This window comes from Exophiala aquamarina (genome assembly GCF_000709125.1).
Source record: "Exophiala aquamarina CBS 119918 chromosome Unknown aczIA-supercont1.3, whole genome shotgun sequence".
Taxonomy (NCBI): Eukaryota; Fungi; Ascomycota; class Eurotiomycetes; order Chaetothyriales; family Herpotrichiellaceae; genus Exophiala; species Exophiala aquamarina.
This window is the reverse complement of record NW_013550585.1, coordinates 905044-927046: the sequence shown is the minus strand read 5'-3', so window position 1 is coordinate 927046 and position 22003 is coordinate 905044. Positions and strand designations below refer to the sequence as shown.

At 53.6% G+C, this 22003-nt stretch overlaps 8 protein-coding genes across 8 annotated transcripts; 4 read left to right on the top strand and 4 right to left on the bottom strand.

The window, feature by feature from the left end:
• Window positions 1-62: 62 nt before the first annotated feature.
• On the bottom strand, window positions 63-558 carry A1O9_03918 (uncharacterized protein; the record flags this gene model as incomplete). The annotated part of the gene is made up of 2 exons (XM_013406211.1): window positions 63-275; window positions 343-558. The coding sequence occupies 2 exons, from the start codon at window positions 556-558 to the stop codon at window positions 63-65; spliced, it is 429 nt and encodes a 142-aa protein (XP_013261665.1).
• Window positions 559-2694: 2136 nt separating this feature from the next.
• Window positions 2695-4451, top strand: A1O9_03917 (uncharacterized protein; the record flags this gene model as incomplete). The annotated part of the gene is made up of 2 exons (XM_013406210.1): window positions 2695-2896; window positions 2956-4451. 2 exons carry the CDS (start codon window positions 2695-2697, stop codon window positions 4449-4451), a joined length of 1698 nt encoding a protein of 565 aa, XP_013261664.1.
• A 616-nt stretch (window positions 4452-5067) lies between these two features.
• A1O9_03916 (uncharacterized protein) lies at window positions 5068-7332 on the top strand (the record flags this gene model as incomplete). The annotated part of the gene is made up of 1 exon (XM_013406209.1): window positions 5068-7332. The coding sequence occupies one exon, from the start codon at window positions 5068-5070 to the stop codon at window positions 7330-7332; it is 2265 nt and encodes a 754-aa protein (XP_013261663.1).
• A 763-nt stretch (window positions 7333-8095) lies between these two features.
• On the bottom strand, window positions 8096-9658 carry A1O9_03915 (uncharacterized protein; the record flags this gene model as incomplete). The annotated part of the gene is made up of 1 exon (XM_013406208.1): window positions 8096-9658. The coding sequence occupies one exon, from the start codon at window positions 9656-9658 to the stop codon at window positions 8096-8098; it is 1563 nt and encodes a 520-aa protein (XP_013261662.1).
• A 3467-nt stretch (window positions 9659-13125) lies between these two features.
• A1O9_03914 (uncharacterized protein) lies at window positions 13126-14865 on the top strand (the record flags this gene model as incomplete). Its single annotated transcript, XM_013406207.1, has 1 exon — window positions 13126-14865. One exon carries the CDS (start codon window positions 13126-13128, stop codon window positions 14863-14865), a length of 1740 nt encoding a protein of 579 aa, XP_013261661.1.
• A 570-nt stretch (window positions 14866-15435) lies between these two features.
• On the bottom strand, window positions 15436-16350 carry A1O9_03913 (uncharacterized protein; the record flags this gene model as incomplete). Its single annotated transcript, XM_013406206.1, has 2 exons — window positions 15436-16000; window positions 16088-16350. The coding sequence occupies 2 exons, from the start codon at window positions 16348-16350 to the stop codon at window positions 15436-15438; spliced, it is 828 nt and encodes a 275-aa protein (XP_013261660.1).
• Window positions 16351-16925: 575 nt separating this feature from the next.
• Window positions 16926-19151, bottom strand: A1O9_03912 (uncharacterized protein; the record flags this gene model as incomplete). Its single annotated transcript, XM_013406205.1, has 1 exon — window positions 16926-19151. The coding sequence occupies one exon, from the start codon at window positions 19149-19151 to the stop codon at window positions 16926-16928; it is 2226 nt and encodes a 741-aa protein (XP_013261659.1).
• Window positions 19152-19863: 712 nt separating this feature from the next.
• A1O9_03911 (hydroxymethylglutaryl-CoA lyase) lies at window positions 19864-21720 on the top strand (the record flags this gene model as incomplete). The annotated part of the gene is made up of 2 exons (XM_013406204.1): window positions 19864-20297; window positions 20358-21720. The coding sequence occupies 2 exons, from the start codon at window positions 19864-19866 to the stop codon at window positions 21718-21720; spliced, it is 1797 nt and encodes a 598-aa protein (XP_013261658.1).
• Window positions 21721-22003: the final 283 nt, after the last annotated feature.

Sequence of the window (22003 nt, the reverse complement as noted above, 5' to 3'; positions counted from 1 at the left end):
AATCTGTGGCCATTGGAAATCCTGTAACAGTGCCTCTGGCGACCAGTCAAGACCCATCAAGTTCAAGGGATCTTGCGAGAACGATCCTCGATGATCGGCCCTTGCTGTCGGGTCTCTCCGATTGGCAGACTCATCCGGAATCGTGTCATAAGAACCAGGTTGACCCCCAAATTCTTGTCGCCAAAGCCAAAAACAGTCAAAGCATATGCTAAATCCGAGGCGACTTCTGCACCGAAGCCAAAGGCTATCTGGCGTCCCATCGGGCCCCCTGATAACTGACTTGCTGGTAAACAACTGTGGCATGATGATTGTCACTCGGGCCGCGACATCATCAGACCTCACACTGTGACGCTTTGACATGGCTATGGCTGCGAAGTAACCGCGTTTTCCACGATGTTGGTCCACATTTTCGCGCAGGTGCGACTTGCCGATCCGTAAGATCACAAATGCCGCTAATAACACCATGGTGTTGTTGAAGAAAGGCGCGTAGTCCGCGAACTGCTCGGTTGCATCCAGCTCCATAGCAACTTCAATAGTCTCGCAAGCATCATCGTACATGGTGGTCAGGATGCCTGGTGCAATATATCGCGATGGAGCTAGTAGGTTGCAGGTCGATATTGCCAATCGGCTATTGAGCAGATAGAAGCGGTCTTCAAACACTTAGCCATAGATTTGACCACCAGAATGGATGCTGCTCACCAGTTTTAGAGAGACAGTCAATGGCCAATTCATCAAAGCGTGTCAGCCACGTATCAACAGTCGATTGTAAAACGAATGCCCGGTCGTCTATGCTCTTGGAAAGCGCGTCCCTCTGGATGGCGAGATTTGCCTCGCTGTGGAGTTGAGACAAATTCTTCTGAAACCGAACGCTCTGGGGCAAAGTCGAGCAAGGGTCTTCGCTGGATGATTGATGATCATAGGTATCCTGAAATATAATCGGCGGAAAGCCACGCACGTTGTTGGTCCTGTTGCACCACATCAGCCAATCTCCACAGAGCCGTCGTGTAAACCTACCTTTGGCAAACCGAAAGGCATATCGACCACAGTCGAAACCGAAAACACCGCTGTTCACGGTCGTACCGAAGAGGCACCCTTGAAAAATCATGGGCGGATCCAAACACGTGTAACCCCACATTTTGGGCGAGTTGCAGCAAGCCTCCTGCAAGCATCGGAGTCAGATCTTTTTGCAGAGTGTCGATCGGCATTGGCCAGTGACACAGGAGGATGAGCGCCTGGATTGTCGGCAAGACCTTTTCTGTGGCAAAGACCGCGCTCTTGGCCATCTCGGTCACTTCGGGTGACAGAAGGAGTATCAAGGTTGGGTCTTTTACATATTTTCTCGCACCGATGGCGACGATTGTCCAGAACAGAAACGGTGATAGAGTATAACAGTCATTTGGGCGCAACTCCGTATCAAATACAGGGGTGTAACGCAAGTGCTTCTTGAAAAATCTGTCCCCGGTATGAGTATCCAAACCCAATAAAGGCGAGAACGCAACACTGACAGTGAAAAACACTCATCAATGTCTTGAGGATCAACATTGAGGTCTCGAATTGCCTGTCCTTTAGTAGGATTGGATGGGCTTGCTATTGATTCGGCGGAAAACAAGTCTGGAGCAGGTGGATGCGATGGACCAGGCCCGTTGTTCGGAGAACTTGAGTTGAGACCTCCTTGAAACGTGTGAGAGTCTGCTTCGGACACAGCGATGTCGTTACTTTGACTATGGGGGGTGTTTGAAAATCGTGGCTGGGCAGGGGACTGATTGATATCGAGAGGCAATGCAGGTCCCTGAACAGATGAGGCGGCGGTATCAACTCGCTGTCGAAGAAAGTCTAGTTCTGCCTGCAGTTCCGACTTACTAGACAATAGATATCAGCATGCTGCGTCTGGTCTCCCCAAGTCAATACGAACGTTTGTCGCTTGACCCGCCTGAAATTTTGGCTCAGCGTGCACTGTCGTCCGAACCGATTGCACCGGGAGCACGGCTGAGAGTAGTCCGCCCGAGCATCACATCTTAGCTATAACATGAGTCAAACCATCAAACTCTCCAAGTACTGTGGAGTTCCAAACTTTCCTTCAGTTGCCTACAATGGTCGCAGGCCTTGATTTTATTCCCTCTTCCAGTGGGAGATGGTCCATTCATCTTTCAGATATCTTCAAAGTAGGAGAATGTTGAGCACCTATTGCCTTGACCACATAATGGCGGATGAAGATTTATTGAAGGCCAGGAGACGTGGGACACTCAAACATTCGAGATGAGTGGTTGAGAATTCCCCGCTGAATGCGTATTCAAGGTCTATTTGCTCGACGCTGCTTCTATCGGGGACGTTCATCAGAACGATCATGAGAGGAATCAACCGGGTACTTTAGATGCATGGAGAAGTGCTTCTTGACAGCAATATAGCTGAAGAGTCCAACTTGCTCCAAGTCCCTTTGTTGATAGCTTGGATAACTATGGAGGGCCCTCATCACGCAAGACTGATATTTCACGTGGTACCGAGCAGCGGTTGGCAATTTGCCAATAGCGCCAGACGATTGGTCCCGTTTGAATCTCGGAAGTCGGAGCTCTGTATTTCCGGGCTATCACGTGATCTTGAAAACGATTGACCTTCAAACCCGCGGTTTGCCTTGACTGGAATCCAGGATTTCTGGTCAATCCGTTTGAGCGTCCGTGTACGCATTGTTCGACGCTGATGCGTGTCGGCCGTGGTCGTCCTCATGTATTGCTCTATTCAGATGTCTTGGAGCTGCTCTCCCGGTCTCAAGTCGACAAACACTATGGAAACCCGTACATCTCCCTCATCCGGGATCTGGCTGCGGCACCAGAATCTCTCCTTCACCGGGCCATGGTAGACCATGAAATGCACCAGACTGCAGACTCTAATGCCGGTGTTTGTAAGTACGAACTTAATTGGGGTCAGCTAAACAGTACCGGGACTGACGTGCTACCATAGCTCGGGCGAAATCAGTCCTCCATGGCTACACGGTGGTGGTCAAGGACAACATCAACACCCAAAATCTCCCTACCACATGTGCGTCGAATATGCTCCGTGGCTTCCAACCCCCTCGCAAAGCTTCTGTGAGCCTGTTGCTGGAACAGGCGGGTATGGTGCTGCTGGCAAAGACCAATATGGATGAATTTGGCATGGGCTCGCATTCTCGAAATTCTGCCTTTGGCCCCGTGACAAATGGCGGCTCGATCAAAGGGACGAAAGACCCAGATGCTCTTTCGGTCGGTGGCAGCTCCGGCGGAAGCGCTTTAGCTGTCGCGGCTAACCTGGCACACATTGGTATTGGCACAGACACCGGAGGGTCTGTAAGACTGCCGGCGGCATATATGAGCATCTGCGGATTCAAACCCTCATATGGGCGTATATCTCGAAATGGGGTAATACCATATGCCAATTCACTCGATACGGTTGGCATTCTTTCTCGCACGGCAGAAGAAGCTAGGCACGTGTTGGAAATTCTTGACCAACCCGACGACAAAGACCCAACCTGTCTTACCCTGGATTCGCGCACACGTATCAAAGCAGCCAGATCAGAACAGGGGCTGTTGCCCGAGGAGAGCGTCTATTTTGGTGGCGTTTTCAGACCATTCCCAGGAACCGCCCCAAAGGTGGGCCAGGAGACAGCCAGATTCTCTGTCCACCACAAGTCGAGAAGTTGGAAGCAGAGGATTGGAGTTCCGCTGGAATACAATATCGCAGAAATGCATCCCCTAGTTCGCTGGTCCTGGGTCGCCACTTTGAGTTTTCTGCAGTCCCAAGACTGTGAGATACTTCCCATATCTTTACCATCCACAAAGCATGCTCTGTCAGCTTACTATATCCTTGCCCCTGCGGAAGCTTCATCGAATCTGGCAAAGTATGACGGTGTCCGCTATGGGGAGAAGCGATCCGGCGAGACAGATGACGACAGTGATCAGCTCTACGCTAGGCATCGTTACGAAAAATTTGGTCCGGAAGTCAAACGACGCATTCTCCTCGGCACTTATAGCCTGAGTGCGGGAGCTATGGACAACTATTTTGTTCAAGCACAGAAGATTCGGCGAATGGTTCAAAACGACTTTGATTCAGTCTTCAACATGCGAAACCCTCTCCGCAGTGATGCACCCCAAGTCGAAAATGGCGTCGATCTGATTGTTTGCCCTACAGCCCCAACACCCCCACCACATATTGATTTCTTGGAATCGAGCACACCTATCGAGTCATACATGAACGACGTGTTTACCGTACCTGCGAGCCTGGCAGGTCTGCCGGCCATTTCGGTGCGGGGTCCAGAGCACCCTGATCATCCTTGGACACCTGAATTGTCTGTCGGGATGCAGGTAATTGGACAGTATGGCGATGACAAGACGGTCTTGGAATTTGCAGAGAACGTGCTAGAGCGTTTCCACGACAAAGCGAAAAGGAACAATCTCCAGCCGAAGAAACGGATGAAGTCTTAGAAGAGGCAGTTGATGTAACAAATGTACCAATGCAGCTGCAGCGCCATGTACAATAAGTGCCACCGGTGTGGATAGAGTGTATCGCCCTACCTAATAATATGCGACCACAATACGGAGCACAGAAATTCCCATCCCCCTGAAATCTCAACTCCTTTAATCCGCGTAACACGTGATTGTAGATCCTGGCGTTTCAGAACAGCCCCCATTCAATCTCAATTTTGTACTAGTCACTGCTTACCGATTGACAAAGTTCAGCCATCCTTCTGAAGATGGCCATCTATTGTTTGAAAGCCTTGTAAGTCATTTCACTCCTCGACATCTCCGTTTGTTAGCGAAAATGAATCAACAAAAATGGTGCAAAAGGCTGCTCGGTCGTTAGAGCCCCTATTCCATCTGAAGCCTGATCAAGGATCTTCGGCAGGGGTTGGCGCGGCACACGGTGGCCCTGGGAAGATCGCGACTACTCCCTGCATACGGAGTACGGATTCGGCTTCAGATTCTAGCTCTATCGGAGAGCGGGGATTTCTCTGGTAATCTTACGGATATTCGTACCTGGATTGAGAACGGGCTGAATTCAACTGCATGAGCGTCAAGACGGGCAATCACTACGGCAGGCATGAACGACGAGTTTCGCCATGAGCGACTCAAGCTCCCTGGTGGGTTCATGCGACTACTCCAGATCCAGGGTAATACCGGTGGTGGCGGCGGCGGCGGCAGTGGGGTCGGTGTCGTCAACATCAGCAGCATTAGCAACAATACTCCAAAGGACACGATATCTCTCCGTATAACACAATATGCCATTCACCGGCTCCCGCGGTACGTGGCCATCTCATACACATGGGGCTCGGCGCTTATGACGCGGCCCATCCGCGTCAACGGACGACCGTTCTACGTGCGGCTCAACCTGTGGCACCTCCTCTGGCACTTGCGACAGCGAGGTGAGAGCCGGTTCCTCTGGATCGACGCCTTGTGCATTGACCAGAAGAACCTCGAGGAGCGTAATTTCCACGTCCAGCTCATGGGCAACATCTACGATAAAGCCGTGGTCGCAATCGTCTGGCTCGGTCTCCCCAGCGATGACCGCCGCCAGGCTCGCGTACTGGAGTTCATCGCTGAGATGTCGGCATTTGGCCGGGCTAAGCATGGGGGGAAGGGTGTCGTTCTTGACGAGACTGACATGCTGACCATGTTCCGTCACCAGTTCTTGACCGAGACTTCGACGCAGCGCTGGCTCAATGTCCTCGAGCTGTGCAAGGGAACCTATTGGACCCGCACTTGGATCATTCAGGAGTTTCTGCAGGCGAGCCAGGTCCAGGTCCTCTGCGGCACGGCCAGTCTCGAGTGGGCGTGTTTTGAGGATGTTGTGCGCAAGATGAGGAAGATCTTGACGGCCGCGTCGCACGAACAGCACCAACAGCAACCCAAACAGCAAAAGCAGCAAGCAGCACTCCCGAGTTTCGTGACTCAGTTCATGCAGACGCTGCCCGTGCGCCTGACGATACGGAGGATCTTCCACACCTCGTCTACGCTGGAAGAGTTGATCTCCGAGTTCTACGACTCCAGGTGTGCCGAGAGGAGAGACAAGATCTACGGGATCCTCGGGATCGCCGACGACTGCGGTGAAAGAGTTGAACCTCCTGAGAACGCCGTTGTGCGCATTGGTCCCAAGCCCGACTATTCCCAGCACATCATGGACGTGTACTTCGGGGTCTTCGACTACCTACTATCCCCAGCAAGCCCGGGGTCGTCGCCGCTGCAGGCGATCTACCTGACGCAGAAGTCTTTGGGCCTGTCGGAGAATGATCTGGTGTCATATGTCGACAGCCTATCTCGCCAGAATCAACAAAGAGCTAGGGGCCAGGACACCGATGCCGCTCTCTCGGACCTGGAGGTACGCCTGTTCCGGTCCAAACTTCCACTCCGCCCAGACTACATCAACGTCATCTCCGAGGTGCTGCCCGGGTGGACGAGCATGCGGGACCTGCGCCAGCGACTTGAGCAGGTCGACTGGGCGCGCTACGTCGGCCACGAAGTGAAGCGCAAGCCACTCGGGGCGGCGCGGCTGTCTTCTTCCGGCTCAGGCTCAGGCCCAGGCTCGGGGCTAACGCCGACTCCAACGACGACACCTCAACGGAGGAAATCGTCGTCCAACGCTGCTAGCATAGAACTAGGATTCGACACAGCGACAGCAGCGACGGGATCATCGCCATCAGGCACAAGCACGCCCACCGCAACAGGCCGGCCCGTTCGCGCGCCTTTACCGGAAAACATGCTCGACAACGTCGTGTACATGGCGGACCACGCTCACGACACCCTCCATGCTTTGTACAATTACTGCGCCGAACCAGCCAGTGACAGTCGCAGCAGCACCACCCCCATCCCGCTCTCACACATCCAGCTGTCTCCGCACGAGAAACGGGCACACCTCAACCCCACGCTGGCGAAGCCCAGCATCATCATCGAATCGTGTCCCGCGAAGGGCGTCGGCCCTGTACGCATTGGGTTCGCGTGCACGGAGGCGCGCGCGGGCGACCTGGTCTGCCAGTTCAACGGGCTAGAACAGACGCTTGTGGTGCGTCGAGGCGATGCCGCTGGCGGTGGTGGTCCTGGCGTGAGTCTTGTGGGCCTGGCAAGGATGGTTTCGCATCCAGGTCTGCGGGAGAGGGGCGTGCATCCCGCTGCTGTCAGGACGCCGGGGTTGATGGGCTGGTCCGGGTGTGTGCTGCCTCCTTCTCCTCCTTCTCCTCCTCCTATGGATCAGGAGTCGGGGGAAGCTAGTGCCGTGGTGGTCGTAGATTTGCCGGCCGCCGGGCACGATGGCGACGCGTACAACTACACGGTGGACATGGACCCCGTGAGCTGGTGGGAAGTGCTGCGATAAGGACGGCACGAGATCCTCCCTCCACAACACAACCGTTTGTTCCCTTTTCACATCACGCGCGGTTCATCTACGAGTACGTACTTATATAACTACGGGCTACGCCTGGCTTCGCCAAGGCCTGTGACCGATCATGCAGCCTCGAAATTCGAGTCTCGCGGGCTCTCCCTCCCTCCTCCCCAGACGAGAGTGCGGCTATGGATGGCGATGCGAGGGGAGAGAAGAAGAAAATGTGCAGCAACAGCCACAAGGCTGGGTTCACGCATGGGACGATTGGAGTCCGGACAAGGAGACGCCAACATAGAACCTGGGAAGTCTCACTTCTACGCCCCCAGTTTCCTCCCAGCTCGAGCGCTGGGCTGACCCCATGATTGAGACGAATGGGACAGTTTGAACGAACGGCCCAAGAGAACAGAGAGATCGGGAGAAGGCCCTGTCGGGACAAGAGGCTGGAGGGCCGGTCACGGCAGCCTAGTACCTGAGTGAAAGTCGGGAAGAAGGGCTCGATCACGCACCCTTCTTAAGAGGAGGGCTCTGCAGGGAAGTGGGGGTTCAAAAGGCAGGATTCTCCCGAATAACGATGACAAGAAAGTGGAAACCCGGGAGGGACGGTGGACAGGACATTTAGGGGTCAAGGGGATGGAATGGATTTCATAGGTCTCGTCATTCATTTGATGCCAGCGCCTTGCCGCTATCTCCGTTCTGACTATTGGCCTGCGCTGGGGGTGAAAGGGCATTAGAATCCACATCTATAGATATAAGCATATCAGCCCGTGATTTCCATGGTATCATCGCCATCGTCCCTCTTCTCCACGATGGCATCCACAGCCATCGAATCACCCTCCGCCTGCCCCGACCTGTTCCTGCCAGCGAGCAGCTCCCTCCTGACCTCAGGCCCGATTTCCCGATGGCCCCTGGCAAGGAGAAGATCCAACAGTGCCTCCCTCTGATCCTCAGTGATTTCATTGCGGTACGTCTGGGCAAAGATCAATAGACTCTGGTGCCACAGGACCGGCAGCTTGGCTTCCTTGCTGCCCAGGCCGGCTGACTCTTCGCCGTTGACATCTCTGCTTGCACGGAAGCGGAGGAAGTGGAAAACCAGGGCGTCGACGACCTTATACGGCAGGGCATATTTCTTGCCCAGCAGGACCCGGATGAAGATGTTGGCGGAGCCAGCCGCCTCGCTGTTGATGCTGCTGGTCTGCTCGGCACAGATTTCGCACAGCCGTAAAAGAGCGGCGGCGGAGTGGAGCACGGGGATTTTGATCTTTGCGAGAACGCTCGAGATGATGTGCGCTTCTCGGAGTGTGCAGCTGGACTCGACTAGGGGGAACAGGAAGCCCTTGAAGAATGCGCTTGCGCGGTAGAAGGCGGCTTTGAGGGCGTTGTACAAGTGGACGTTGAGTTTCTTGGTTTCCTGGATGTCCTCGCGCACGCGTTCCAACAGCACTTCAGTGCAGAAGAATTGCCCCGTTGCAGACGGTGCGGAGATGAATATCTTCGTGGCACGGTAGACGGCATGGGGAGTCCATTGGTCCGGGCGGGTCATGGCTAGGAGGTCAGGCCACTGTGGCAGAGTAGGGAGGACTTTGAAGGGTTTCGGAAGCGGTCCCGATTTGTAACGAGAGAGAAGCTGCCCGACTCTAGTGAATGTCTCGGCGACTCTGGCAGGAATCTCGACGGCGTCGGGTGGTGGAATGAATGCCGGTTCCTGCCCTGACGCCCTGGCCGCGTCCCGAGCCTCTTTCTCCGCAATCCGTTGGAGGATCAATTCGGTCAGGTTCGTCGTCTGGCCCTCTCCGTCGGCGTCGGCGTCGGCGTCGTCGTCTTGTGAAGGTCCGGGAGCCGAACCATCGAAATCCCTAGGTTCTGTGGAGAGGTTGGCCATGCTCGGGGCAAAGTCGCCCAGGTCCTCTCCTGGATTCAAGAATTTCTTGTAGACGGCGAGATCTTCGGGGTCCATATCATCTTCTTCCACAACGATGTCCTCGTCATCCTCTGGAACCCACTCATCTTCCTCAGTGTATTGTCCAGCATCTTGGTCTTGATCATCTCCCGCAAACCTTGAATCAAATCCAAATGCGGAATGTGGGGAGGTGACTGGATTGACGACAAGGTTCCGGTCGGCAGCGTCCTCGTCTGCGAGGTCCTGTGCAATGGCTAGGATTTTACTCGAAGACCGAGCGTCGATGTATCCGTCTCCAAGAGCATTCTCGTCGGAACGAGATTTCCTCTTGCCAGTGATGGACCTTGTGCGGAGACGGCCACCCGCGGACGAAATGTCATGCTCAAGGGGGTTGTGACGACGTGAGGTTGCCATTTTTGACATTGTGACGGCGAGGACAGAGCGTTCAGGCGCAGATGGTGGCGTATGTGTGTGTGGTCAAGTACGCAATCCCAACTTACTGAAGTCCGACTTTTCCAAAATTATGGGATTCGATGGGTGGACGTGGCCGAGGATTATCCGACGACAGCCGGAGGTGCTGCTTAGTCATTCATGGCTTGGCACGCGAATCCCCCAGATTCACGTTCAATCAGGTTTCACAGCACAGAGGACCGACCTTGAACGGTCAATGACCCTGGTAGAGGCTATGCTTACGAATGTTCAATGGTCAATACTCCTGATTACGCATGTAGAATGGCGGTCAATGATTGTCATCATGAGATTGGGTCAAACGATCAAGTATACGGGGTACTTTGATGGTTGAGATCTCAACTGCACCACATTGAAATCTAGAGATTGGTCGAGAGGGAACAACGGTGGGCCAAAGGAAGTTGGAGGCTGATGAGGAAATGAGGTCCGAACAGAGATCGATAAATAGATGCATTGACAGCTCGAGGAGAGACGGTGGTGAAGGAGGCTACAGTTTGACGTACACCTCTCTACGAGCAAGGCAGTTGGCTGCATGATAAGCGAGATGTCCAGGAGTGAGGGTAGGACATGGTTAGGCAATGAAAGGTTGGGTTGACAACTCGACTACACAGTGAGGGAGACGTGGAAATCAATGATGATGAATGGGCAGATATGGTATGTGAGGACGTCAATGGGTCCCTTTTGCACGACCAGTGTGCAGACTGGCACGAAGAAAACGGATAAGCTTGGGATTGGCGTGCAGCCGGAGCGTGCATGATCATGGGAGACGAGGACCAGTCATTGATCATAACCACAGTCTTGGGACAACCAAGACTTGTGCGATGGGGGCAGGACTCTGGAGACTCGAAACGTCAAAGATGTCGGTCGGGGTGCAGGGCACAAGGGACGGTACGGAGGCATCCTCTGGGTCCCTTGTCCCGCCCAGGCCAGGTCTTGGTCGCAACAGACGGAATCGGCGATGGCACGTACAACAACGGGAGACCATGTGAGATCGTTGGGTACGCGGTACGACATTGAGCAGCTCTCGCGTAGTCAGTTGAACGTAGGACTTGGTGTTCGTAGGGAGTCAAGGACGAAGAGAGTACGGAGGGCCCAAGCAGCAAATTGGGAGGATGCAGATAGATGAGATTATGCAAGATTGAACAGGCTGGACTCCGGATTGCTTGGATGCCGCATTCTTCCCTAACCATTTCAACTCTTAGTCGCATGTGAAAAGGCCAGCTTCAGCTACGGATGCAGACAGAGAGCATCCAGTTCGTAGTACGGAGTATCTAGTGGTGCGCAGAGCTCAAAGGCCGGGGGAGGGGGAATCGGCGAGGGGCGAGGGGCAGGGGGGCTCATTGGCCTTGGCCTTGGTATCGTTGCTCGTACTTGTAGGTCTCAACGAGTAGGTGGGCAGGCGGGGCGATCTTTGGCCGCCTCTGGGCTGCGGGCTGTGGGCTGCACTCCAAATTGGCAAATCTGCATGCCAGATCCAGGGAACGTCCGCTGCAACTCTGCGAGCCGGCTAACTAGTGACACTGACCACCAAGCTAGCTAGTTAAACACGGAGGAAGCCGAGGAAGTTCACCCCTCGCGACTCGCGAATTTAGGCACTAGCCACCTAGTACTCAGTTGAGTTAGGCGTGGTTCTCGGGGGCGTGGGTAGGGTAGGTTCCCGGGTTCCGTTGTTTTGCCATGTTACCTTTCTATCTACCACGTGCCGGGGGAAGAGACACGCACATCGCAAGGGACGGGGGGGTTTATGGTGGCCTGTGCGGGCGCCTGTGTCTGCCTGTAACAATGCTTCTGAACAATGCAGTGGCCAAGGTAGCGACAGCAAAAAGAAAAGAGGAAGGCGGACAGTGCGTTGCAACTCTAGTCCGTACCATGGTCCATCACCCCAAACACCTCCATATACCGAGTGTGTACGGAGCATATACGGAGTACTGCATTTCACAGCCCCGAGCCATTCCATGTGACCGTGGACCTGGTAAAATGTACCCGTCTAATGGTCCAAGGTACGATGGACAAGCAGTTGGTTCTCCGTCACGCTCGATCGATCCCTAATGTGTAGTCGGTAATGATGCTAATTATTAATTAATTAATCAATCAATCAATGCGAAATAGATTAACGTTACTATTACCGTACGCTCTCCATCCGCGACTTGCTTGGATCTGTGGACTCTGATCTCGTATCCTGGTCTCCTGGTCTCCTTCGTTCGACTTTCTCGCCTCGATCTCCTCCTCTTCTTCCCCTTCTTTTCCCTTCCTCCTCCCAATCCGGTTCACCCGTGGTCTCCCGCCTCTCTGGAGTCTCGAGTCTCTTCCCACTCGCTCGTATCCTTGTTCCTCTTCCCTATCTCTCCTCCCTCCTCCATCCTCCCTCCATCTGCCCCATCTCCCTGATCCTCGGAGGAATCGCATCCCCTCCCATCTCCGTCTCTCTCCTCTCTTGACCGAGTACTCGTCTGCTTGTTCAATCAACCCCCAGACCCTCCTCTCCCTCTGTCCTCATCCTGTCTCGTGTCGAGCATTCATTTATCGACCTTCACGTTCATCCCAAGCTCGAAACCGCCCATCCCTGCTCCTCGTACTCTATATACAATTCAACTCTTGTCCGCGGCCTGTCCGAGTTGGGGCGCCCGCCCAAACTCTTTTCAACCTACGTCGTGCATCTCCTTTTTGTTCTGGAACAAGCCGCCCCCAGCCTAATCAGCCAACGATTCGTTAGTTGCTCTTCCGAGTCTCCAGTGCTGAGAGCCGCAAACTCTGGAGTCACTTTACTCCTTCTTTGATCCGCCCTTCAACTCTCGCAGTCTCCTCTTCTTGCTGCTTGCTTGGTACTCGCTACTTGATCCTGCCACCGATCTGTCTCCTCAAAGCCAACCTGCCACTCCGGCAACTCACCACCACCACCACCACCACCACCACCACCACCACCACCATCACCACGACGTCAACGTGGACCTCGCACCTCCAATTCCGCCTGCCTATCCTCTCTGTGTACCATCACATCACGTCTCACACCTCACACCCTCCTCACCCATCCTGATTGTGCGCTCCATTCACATTTGACATCACACATCCCGATCCGATAGGAAACAATTCCCGTCCACAACTCAACACACCCTCCACCCTCCACCCTATCCTTCTCTCTCTTCGTCCCACGCCCATCTTTCCGGTCGCCTCCCTCGAACCCTCCACGGCCTCCGCCTTGCGCCAACAATATCAAGCTGCCATTCCAGCCTCGATCGCAAGTTCCGGCAACACGACCTGTACCCCATCAAGCCTCTCTGCCCTGTTTTCTCCCAAATGTGTGGCTCGCTCCACTCTCCGCGCATTGTATTGATGCTTTGCATGACCTGAACCACACGACCACCCTCCAGACGGCCCCCGATATACCGCAACACCTGAATATACATTATCGATTCCTCTCCACCATGAGTACCATGTTTCAACCTGCACCTAGAAACCTCTTTGGCTCCCCTATCGAACCTTCCCCGAGGGCAAGATCAATGGCGATTCTCCCCCAGAACACGCCCACCAACATCAACACGTCTCCCAAGTCCTCTCAGGACGATCACATGCAAATCACCTCGCCCGCTGCTCCAAACATGGGCCCTCCAGGAGGTCAAGGTGGCACGAGTCCAGACGGTGATCCCGCCAACATGGCCAATGGCAACCGAGATTCAAGCTCAATGGGCATGGGCGTTGGCTCCGCTGGAGCCGTGGGTGCTTCCCAAGGGCCAAAAGTCGTGCAGACAGCATTTATCCACAAATTATACAGCATGTTGGAAGACCGGTCAATTCAGCACCTAATCTCATGGAGCAACACGAATGAGAGCTTCGTCATGTCCCCTTCCAACGAGTTTTCTAAGGTCCTAGCACAATACTTTAAGCATACAAACATTTCCTCCTTCGTGCGGCAGCTGAATATGTACGGATTCCACAAAGTGAGTGATGTCTTCCACACTGGCTCACCCGAGTCCGCTCTGTGGGAATTTAAACACGGGAACGGCAACTTCAAAAAGGGTGACCTGATTGGGTTGCGGGAGATCAAACGTCGCGCTTCGCGGCACACTCTCATACACAGGGATTCCTTCTCCAATGCCAAACCAGGTGTTTCACAACCTGGCACGCCGGCCGAGGTCATGCCAGACACCGATCAGCGGCTGGCGGGATTGGAGCAGGCCTTCTACGACGTCCACGCCCGACTACAAAGGACCGAAGACAGTTACGCGATGATGAGTTCGAAATGTCAAGCCCTGACCGAAGGCTTGGTACGCTGCCACCAATGGCTACACAATTTTACCACCGCATTCCAGAGCGTGTCTTCACCTGAAAATGCCTTGTACAGCGATATCACGAGCATGCAAAAAGAAATCGCTCGACAACTTGAATTCGTTCGCGCGCTTGAGACGCCTACAGATCCTGTGCCAAACGGCAGGCCCTCCTTTTATCCTGGCAGCTCCGCCCTAGAGCCTCCTCTTTCACCACGGGGCTACAATTATCCTGATAGCCGGCGGTCTTCGATTCAAATTGAACCACAGCATGTCGGCTTACGACCTCCGGTGCCACCGATTCCTCCTCAATTCTCTTCATCCCCACGAAGATTTGGTTCCGTCAGTATTCCCCAGGCGTCACCCGGCTTCAGTCGCCCCGCCCTCCCACCTCAACCGCCGCCCAGTGTGCATCCACTTGCTTCGGTGACAACCCCGCCTCCACTAAATCTGGCGCGGAGACACACCTCCGCCGATATCCGCGAACATGGCTGGCCTCCGAACAATAATCCCAACGGATCGCCTTATGCCTCTGGCCATTCATCTGTGCACTGGCAGCCATCATCACCACAGCAGGCTCCACAGACTGGAGACCAGCAAATCCGGGATCAACTTGCGCAGTATGATATCAATGGTCCTCGCCGACAGATGACGGCGAACCAACCCACGCCGCCACTGACCTCCGAAGCTCCTCCCGCCGGCCTTGGGGTGGAAAATGTTTCTTGGGCCGCAGGAGGAACCAAATTTCCTCGGCCTAATTTTGAACTTCATTCGGCCCCTGCGACCCGTCGCGGCAGCATGGCCACACTGCATTCTTTGCTGAATCCCGCAGAAACGGTGGAACAGGAAAATGAAGATGAAGGTCCTCTGGAGGACCGCAAACGCAAACGACTGCAATGAATTTCCTTTCGGAGAACCGCGGTATGTATACTTGTTCTCACCGGTGGAGGTCTTGCTTCCTCTTGTTGCCGAGGGGACGTGGCCAATTTTTTTGGTTGTAGATAATGATGTTGGATTTCATTTGGGACCAGAAGGGTGCAAAAATAACTGCGCGCGCGCATATGCAACGTCGGACTTTATATTTATATCGAGGTCTAGGCCATATCAGCCTCTTCCATGCGTTTGGAAGGCAAGTGCGGTACATCAACCGTGAACGACTAGAATCTGCGGGGGACAGATGTCAATGCTTGAAATATGTGAGGGAACTCCTGTGATGGGCAGGGCGTTTGAGTTGGGGTTGCAAATGATTGGGTGGCCTTTGTCCTGGTTAATTCTGTAGGTTTGCTGGAAAGTGGCCCTGGATATGGGTCTCGAGTGTTTGCATAGTTTGTGGACCACCGTCGTTGATTGTATCAGCCTCTGACTCGATAATGAACTCGGAAGAAAACATTGCAAATATCATCGCTCACTTGATATGGTCGTGATCCGATCGCTTCTCGTCCCTGCGGCCTTCATCCTCCCCTCTTAACTTTATTTCTTCTTTTTCTTCTTCTTCCTAGCACGCTCGGCGAGTACTTGGTCCAGGTAGCTTGTTGGCCCTCGCTTCGCCCTTCCAGCGGTGCTCATGGCCGCCCATGGCTGGTCCGCTGGAGATGGTTTATCATGCGCTTGCTGTTCGATCTCCTCGGCTTGTGTCCCGGTCTGCAGTGTGGTGCTGCTGCTACTGCCGTCGCCGCCGCCGCCGTCGCGCAGCTTCGGTTCTATTTCGACGGCCGTGTCATTCTTCGCAGAGCGGCCCCGTGCAGATTTGCTCGGGGCTCCCCTCGCCTTAGAGCGAGAGTCCTGCTCGTCATCGCTGTCATCGTCGTTGGTGTTCGCTCTTCTCGTCCCTGGTCCCCGTGCTGCGGCGTGGTAGCTTCCTGCGTTCCCCCGCAGACTGCCGCCGCGTGGTCGATTTGTACTCGCAGCAGGATGCACAAGTCGACTCCTGCTGCCCAGCAGGTGCTTGCGGAGGAACGCCGTCGTCGGATCGCTGGTCGTTGCAGTCACCGGGCGCCCGTCCGAGTCTTTCGGTGGAATATAGCCGAGCCCGCCCCTGTATTTAGTGAACACGGGCCCGTCAGCGTGTGTTCACATCTATCTGTATGTTGGTGGAGGGATGGGGGGGTGCATGTCTCCGTACATGTCCGAAGTAGCCTCTTCACCAGCTGCGTGCAGCACCTCTTTCATCCTTGATGATGTTCCACCTGCTCCGCCGTTATCGCCACCCTGCGCGTTCTCGCCTTCAATGTCGTCTCCACCCCCGTAGGCAGGGATGCTCAGCCATGACTTCACGGTCTGCGAGAACTCTGCGTGCGCGAGGATCGCTTCGTTCGCGGCCACGTCGCTCTCTTTTACGACTTGCTTTTTGGTGGGTTTAGAGTGGCTGTTTCGAGCGGTGGTCATTGTGGCATCATGTGGGCATCAAATATGGAGGATGGAAAGGTTGGTCTGCGTACATTGGATGTGTTTTGTAACGTTTTAACATGTCCTCTCAGGCGCCAAATCCAATGTTTTTTTAAAAGTGGTTGGAGAATGCGAAATGCAGCGTTGAGCGTGCGGAGAAGGAGAGTATGACTCGGTTGGGTCTTTAGCGACGGATAAATGACTCGCGGTCTGGATATCCGGACACTACTATTCTCACGTCTCTCCACCAGACCAAGTTTCACTACTGCCAGGTACCAGCAGGCATCCAGTCGCGATGTGCGATCAAATTTTTATAAATTCCACCCTGATCAGAGATGACCATTCGATGCATCGAGGCCCCTATCAATGGTACAGTGACTAATCTAGCCCCAGCGCTTCGCAACATCAGCCATCACTTGAACGCGTGGAGATTGCATCAGAAGCCGAGTTCACTCGTGCAAAACGTCGTCGAGGATAGACAATCGCCTAGAATCCGTATCAGAAGAGCACAAGAAAGTATAACGTTTCAACAAGCTCAGCTTAACATTAATGCACATCGAAGTTTACATTCTTTTTCAAGTCTTTGACTTCTCCTTGTCATTCAGGAGACACAAAACGACTCCCTGATCGACGCCGTCGCCTTGGCGAACCGAGGTCTCGAAAACTCCATCCTTGGATGCTGAGATATTGATCTCCATCTTCATGCTCTCCACGACCATCACAATCTCTCCTATTTTCACAGAGTCGCCATTCTTCTTCAGCACCCTCAGCACCTTGCACGGCATCGGCGCGGTAACGGCACCCCCAGAAGCGTCAGCACCCCCTGCTACAGCGGAGCGCTGGCTCTCAAAGTAGGACAGCAGCGAGTAACACCGATACTCGATGAACGTCCCAAGTGTCGGAATGTGCAGGTAAACCTTTCGCGATCCTGCCGTGTCGATCTCCGAAGCGGCTTCGAATAAATCTTCAGTCGCCACGGTCACATTGATGAGTGTCTGGTCAATGGAAACGGCCATCTTCCCCACCTTCCACGGCTGTTCTTGCTCCGCCGAGATCGTGTCGCTGGCGATCGAGTGGATGTGGACATCAAAGTTTTCGGATCCGCGGACGTGCCCGTCTCGGAGTGATGAGCTCAAAAGGTTGTAGGCGTTTGTGACTGCTGACGTTGCCGATTGCTTGCCGTCTAGGTCCTGTGGGACCGTGTTTTTCGGGACTGTTCCAACTCTGCAGGTGGTCGAGTGGTCATAGTCCCACGTGTATATCCGAGGGTGAGTCTCACTATTTGCAGCTGCGTCGTATTGCGTGGCAATGTCGCTGTGCACATTGACCTTGTCATATGGCTGGTTTCGAAAGCCGGGCCGTATACTCCTGAACACTGATCTCGCGTTATTCTTTCTACTTGTCTTTTGCAGTGTCCTCCCAAAGAGTGGTGCCAGCACTGATAACTTGGTCTGCAATTGGAAATCGAGCGATCTGTTGGTGTAGTCAAGCAGCGCCTCAAGATTTGTTGGGATGAATGCCGTGGTATAGTCGACTCGGTTGAAACTTGGATGCGTAAGGCATGCCTGGAGGAACAGTTGGTTTGTCCGCACTCCCACACAAGGGGTGTTTGCTAAGACCTTCACCATCTTTTGGATTGCGAGCGAGCGTGTTGGCGCCCATACGACAATCTTTGCAATCATGGAGTCAAAGTATATAGAAACTCTGCCTCCGGATTGAATGGCGGTCTCATATCGGAAATCTCTACCTTGGTATTCAGGGGAGGGTTGCCACAGGCGAACAAGCCCATGTTGAGGTGCGAAATTCTGGTCGGGGTCTTCAGCACATAATCGGCATTCAATCGCATGCCCATTCTGCTGAACACGACCAGATATGTTGACATGTTGCAGAAGCCCACCGCTAGCGACGTAGAGCTGCAGAGACACGATGTCGAAGCCCGTGCACTCCTCCGTGATGGGGTGCTCGACTTGAAGTCTAGCATTGACCTCTAAGAAGTAAAATTCTCCAGTCTGTATGTCAACCATGAACTCTACCGTTCCTGCCCCTTCGTATTTCAAGAGCTGTCCGATTCTTACAGCTGCTGCGCATATACGCTCGCGTTGCTCCTGACTCAGCCAAGTGCATGGGCTTTCCTCGATGATCTTTTGATGTCGCCGTTGAACGGAGCAGTCTCGCTCCCATAGCGACATCACTTCTCCACTGCTATCTCCCATGATCTGGACTTCAACGTGCTTGCCCGAGGCGATGTATTTCTCGAGGATGCAATCCGAAGACCCAAATGATCTTTGAGCCTCCGACTGAGCCAATTCCACTTCTTCCTGTAAGCTGGCCTGGTCTCTGACTATTCGCATGCCTCTTCCACCTCCACCAGCCGACGCTTTGATCATCACGGGGAACCCTATCTTAGAAGCTTGTTCTTCCAGTTCTTTTCCTGAGAAAGAGCCGGCATAGCCTGGGATAAGGGGGATGCTGGGTTCATGTTCCAGGAGGTACTCCTTAGCGGATCTCTTGTCACCCAGAGTGAGAATGGCTTGAGAGCTGGGTCCAACGTAAATGATACCAGCGGCTCGCACGGCGTCCGCGAACTGCGCATTCTCACTCAAATATCCATATCCGGGATGAATTGCATCTGCTTTGCACGCCAACGCTGTTTTGACCAGATCTTCGATATTGAGAAATGGATTTCCTGTCGGCCGGTCGATGGATCCAAGGTGTACTGCCTCGTCTGCCTCCACGCAATGCTGAGATGAAGCATCCCTATTGAGGTCAGCCTGGTAAACGATCTCAACAGCAGGTCTCATACTCCGTGGCGTAGATCGCTATTGTGGTTATATTGAGGTTTCGGCATGTTTTGATAATGCGACACGCTATTTCGCCTCGGTTTGCAATCATCAAACGGCGAATGCGGGAGTTTCCATTATCGTCGCATGGTAATTGAGCAATCCAAAGAGGAGGTCGCTCGGGGGATGCTGTAGTCTCCATCTCCGTCGCACTGTTCGACAATGGTTAAGGTCAGGGCGGGTGCTGTTGCATCTGCAAGGTGGATGGCCAACGGTATAATATGATAATATGAATCTAGCTTGTCGACCCGCAGCTTTTGATCACGCGTCCTTGTTCCATGATTTACGGCTTGTCGAGGTATACAAGGCTAGCGACTAAGCTGTCGGGTCCAGGGGCGGCTGAACTGGCCGGTCTCCACGGGAGTCAGCCGGGTCGTATCCGGGGTACGAACTTTCTCCTCAGCGGCCTCAGCCTCAACTCCCGGATATCGACCTTTCACTTTCTCCATGATGCCGCGAGAAGGGGGACAACTGACCGTGTAATGGCCTGAAAATCTCCGTTCGCTTGTCCGCTTGTGGCATAGCAGTTATTGATGATCTCTAACAAAGTATTACGCCTTGCCAGAACGGAAAGCGCTCTCTAGGAGGCGGATGCACCCTCTTGACGACTATGAAACGTGCCACCCTCCGGTCACTCCAAATCCTCCGACCAAGATCTTTCTCAACATCGACAATGGCAAGAGGCCCGTCTGTCAGAATCGTCGAAGTTGGTCCCAGAGATGGACTGCAGAACATCAAAAAGGCCGTCCCTCTTGAGGTCAAGGTCGAACTGATCAATCGACTTAGTGATGCCGGGACTAAATATATGGAACCGACCTCAATCGTGTCACCCAGGGCGATCCCTCAACTCCAAGATAACCAAGCATTACTGTCGGCGCCATCGATCAGAAGGTTGATTCAACGTCCAGACACAAGATATCCTGTCCTGGTCCCGAATCTGAAAGGTCTTGAAATCGCGAAAACGCTCGGAGTCAAGGAAATCTGTGTGTTCATCAGTGCCACAGAAGGGTTCAGCAGAGCGAATATCAATTGCACCGTGGCGGAAGGTCTGCAGAGAGCGAAGGAGGTCACTGAGACCGCAATTCGGTCGGGAATCTCAGTGCGAGGGTAAGTCTATGCAATTCGACAAATCTTGTTATTTCGCGAGGGTTCTAATGAGGGTTTTAGTGCCGTTTCCTGCATCTTCTCGGATCCATATGACGGCCCTACAGATCCGGCAGCAGTTCTGAACACCGTGAGTAGTCTTTTGTCCTATGGCTGTTACGAAGTCCTCCTTGGTGACACCGTCGGCGTTGGATGCCCCGAGGACGTTCGAAGATTGCTCACGTACCTTAAAGAAGGGGGCGTCGACATTGGAAATCTTGCCGGCCATTTTCACGACACGTATGGACAAGCAGTAGCAAATGCGTGGGCAGCCTACGAATTTGGAATCCGGACTTTCGACAGTGCGATATCAGGCTTGGGTGGCTGTCCTTTCGCACCGGGGGCTAAAGGCAATGTTGCAACTGAAGATCTTGTTTATTCGTTCCATAAAGCGGGTATTCAGACTGGACTCGATCTCTCGAAGCTATCGGCAACTGGTGAATGGATTTCCAACGTCTTGCAAGGACCCAACAACAGCCGTGCTGGTCAGGCAATCGCACGTAAGAGCGGCGGAGGCAGTGGTGTCTCCGTAAATATTCCCGCAAAGAAACTTCAATGGCACTTCATCGAACAGTCTCCAAACTTGGACATTCTTCGATCTGGAGTGAATGTGAAGATTGTGTTGCGACGACCTCGGAACGGCAATGCGTTGACCTCCGAGATGCTCACACAACTCCAAAGTTATATCCAGAAGGTGTCTTCCGACCAGTCCATCGCACGTATTATCATTACAGCGGAAGGGAAGTTCTTCTGCACGGGCATGGACCTCAGCGACAAGGTTCAAGCAAAGCCAGCTAGACAGGAGAAGAAGAGTGACCATGCAATGTTCACGGAGCTCTTCGAAACCATTTCCAAGGCGCCCCAGGTTACTATTGCTGCCATCAATGGCCCCTGCTATGCTGGTGGGATCGGACTTGCCTTTGCCTGTGACATTCGCATTGCGGTGGAAACAGCGAGTTTGACTCTCAGTGAAGTTAAATTAGGCCTATGCCCGGCTATTATATCCGAGTACCTCGTACGAGAATGGGGTCCTTCATTTACAAGGGAGGCTATGCTGTCAGCGCGATCTATAAGCATGACCGAGCTGAAATCCATCGGCGCCGTTCACGTTCTTGCAAAGGACGTCGCCGACTTAGACCACCAGCTGGATTCATATTTGGTGAATCTCAGGAAAGCAGCGCCCGGTGCTTCGACCCTGGTCAAGAGTGTCGTGGAGGTCGGTTGGTCGAACCCAGGGGGTCAGAGACAAAGAGACGCGATCAAGGGCATCTTTGAGGGGATGATGAAATTGGGCTCAGAGTCTGAAATTGGGCTGGGGGCATTCCGGTCGAAGAAAGTCGTCGATTGGGATGCTTTGAAGGAGAATGTGGCAAAACCCAAGCTATGAGGGTAACTCAGTGTTAGCAAATAGAAACGTGTTGTAATATCATCCATTCAAAATCGAACATAAATGTGGACCATCGCTTAAATAGGTAAGTCAGTTAAGACGGCACTGGCGTGCAAACTACCCACCACTTGCTTTTTGTCTATCTCCCCCCATTTTGGATTTTTCACAGGAGTTGCATGACGAGCACACCAAGTCGGTGCCAGCGACCGTGGAAGCGGCTTCTACAAGATACCTCCGAGTTCAGGCCGAATAGTCGCTGCCGCCTGTCCGCTATCCGAGGGGC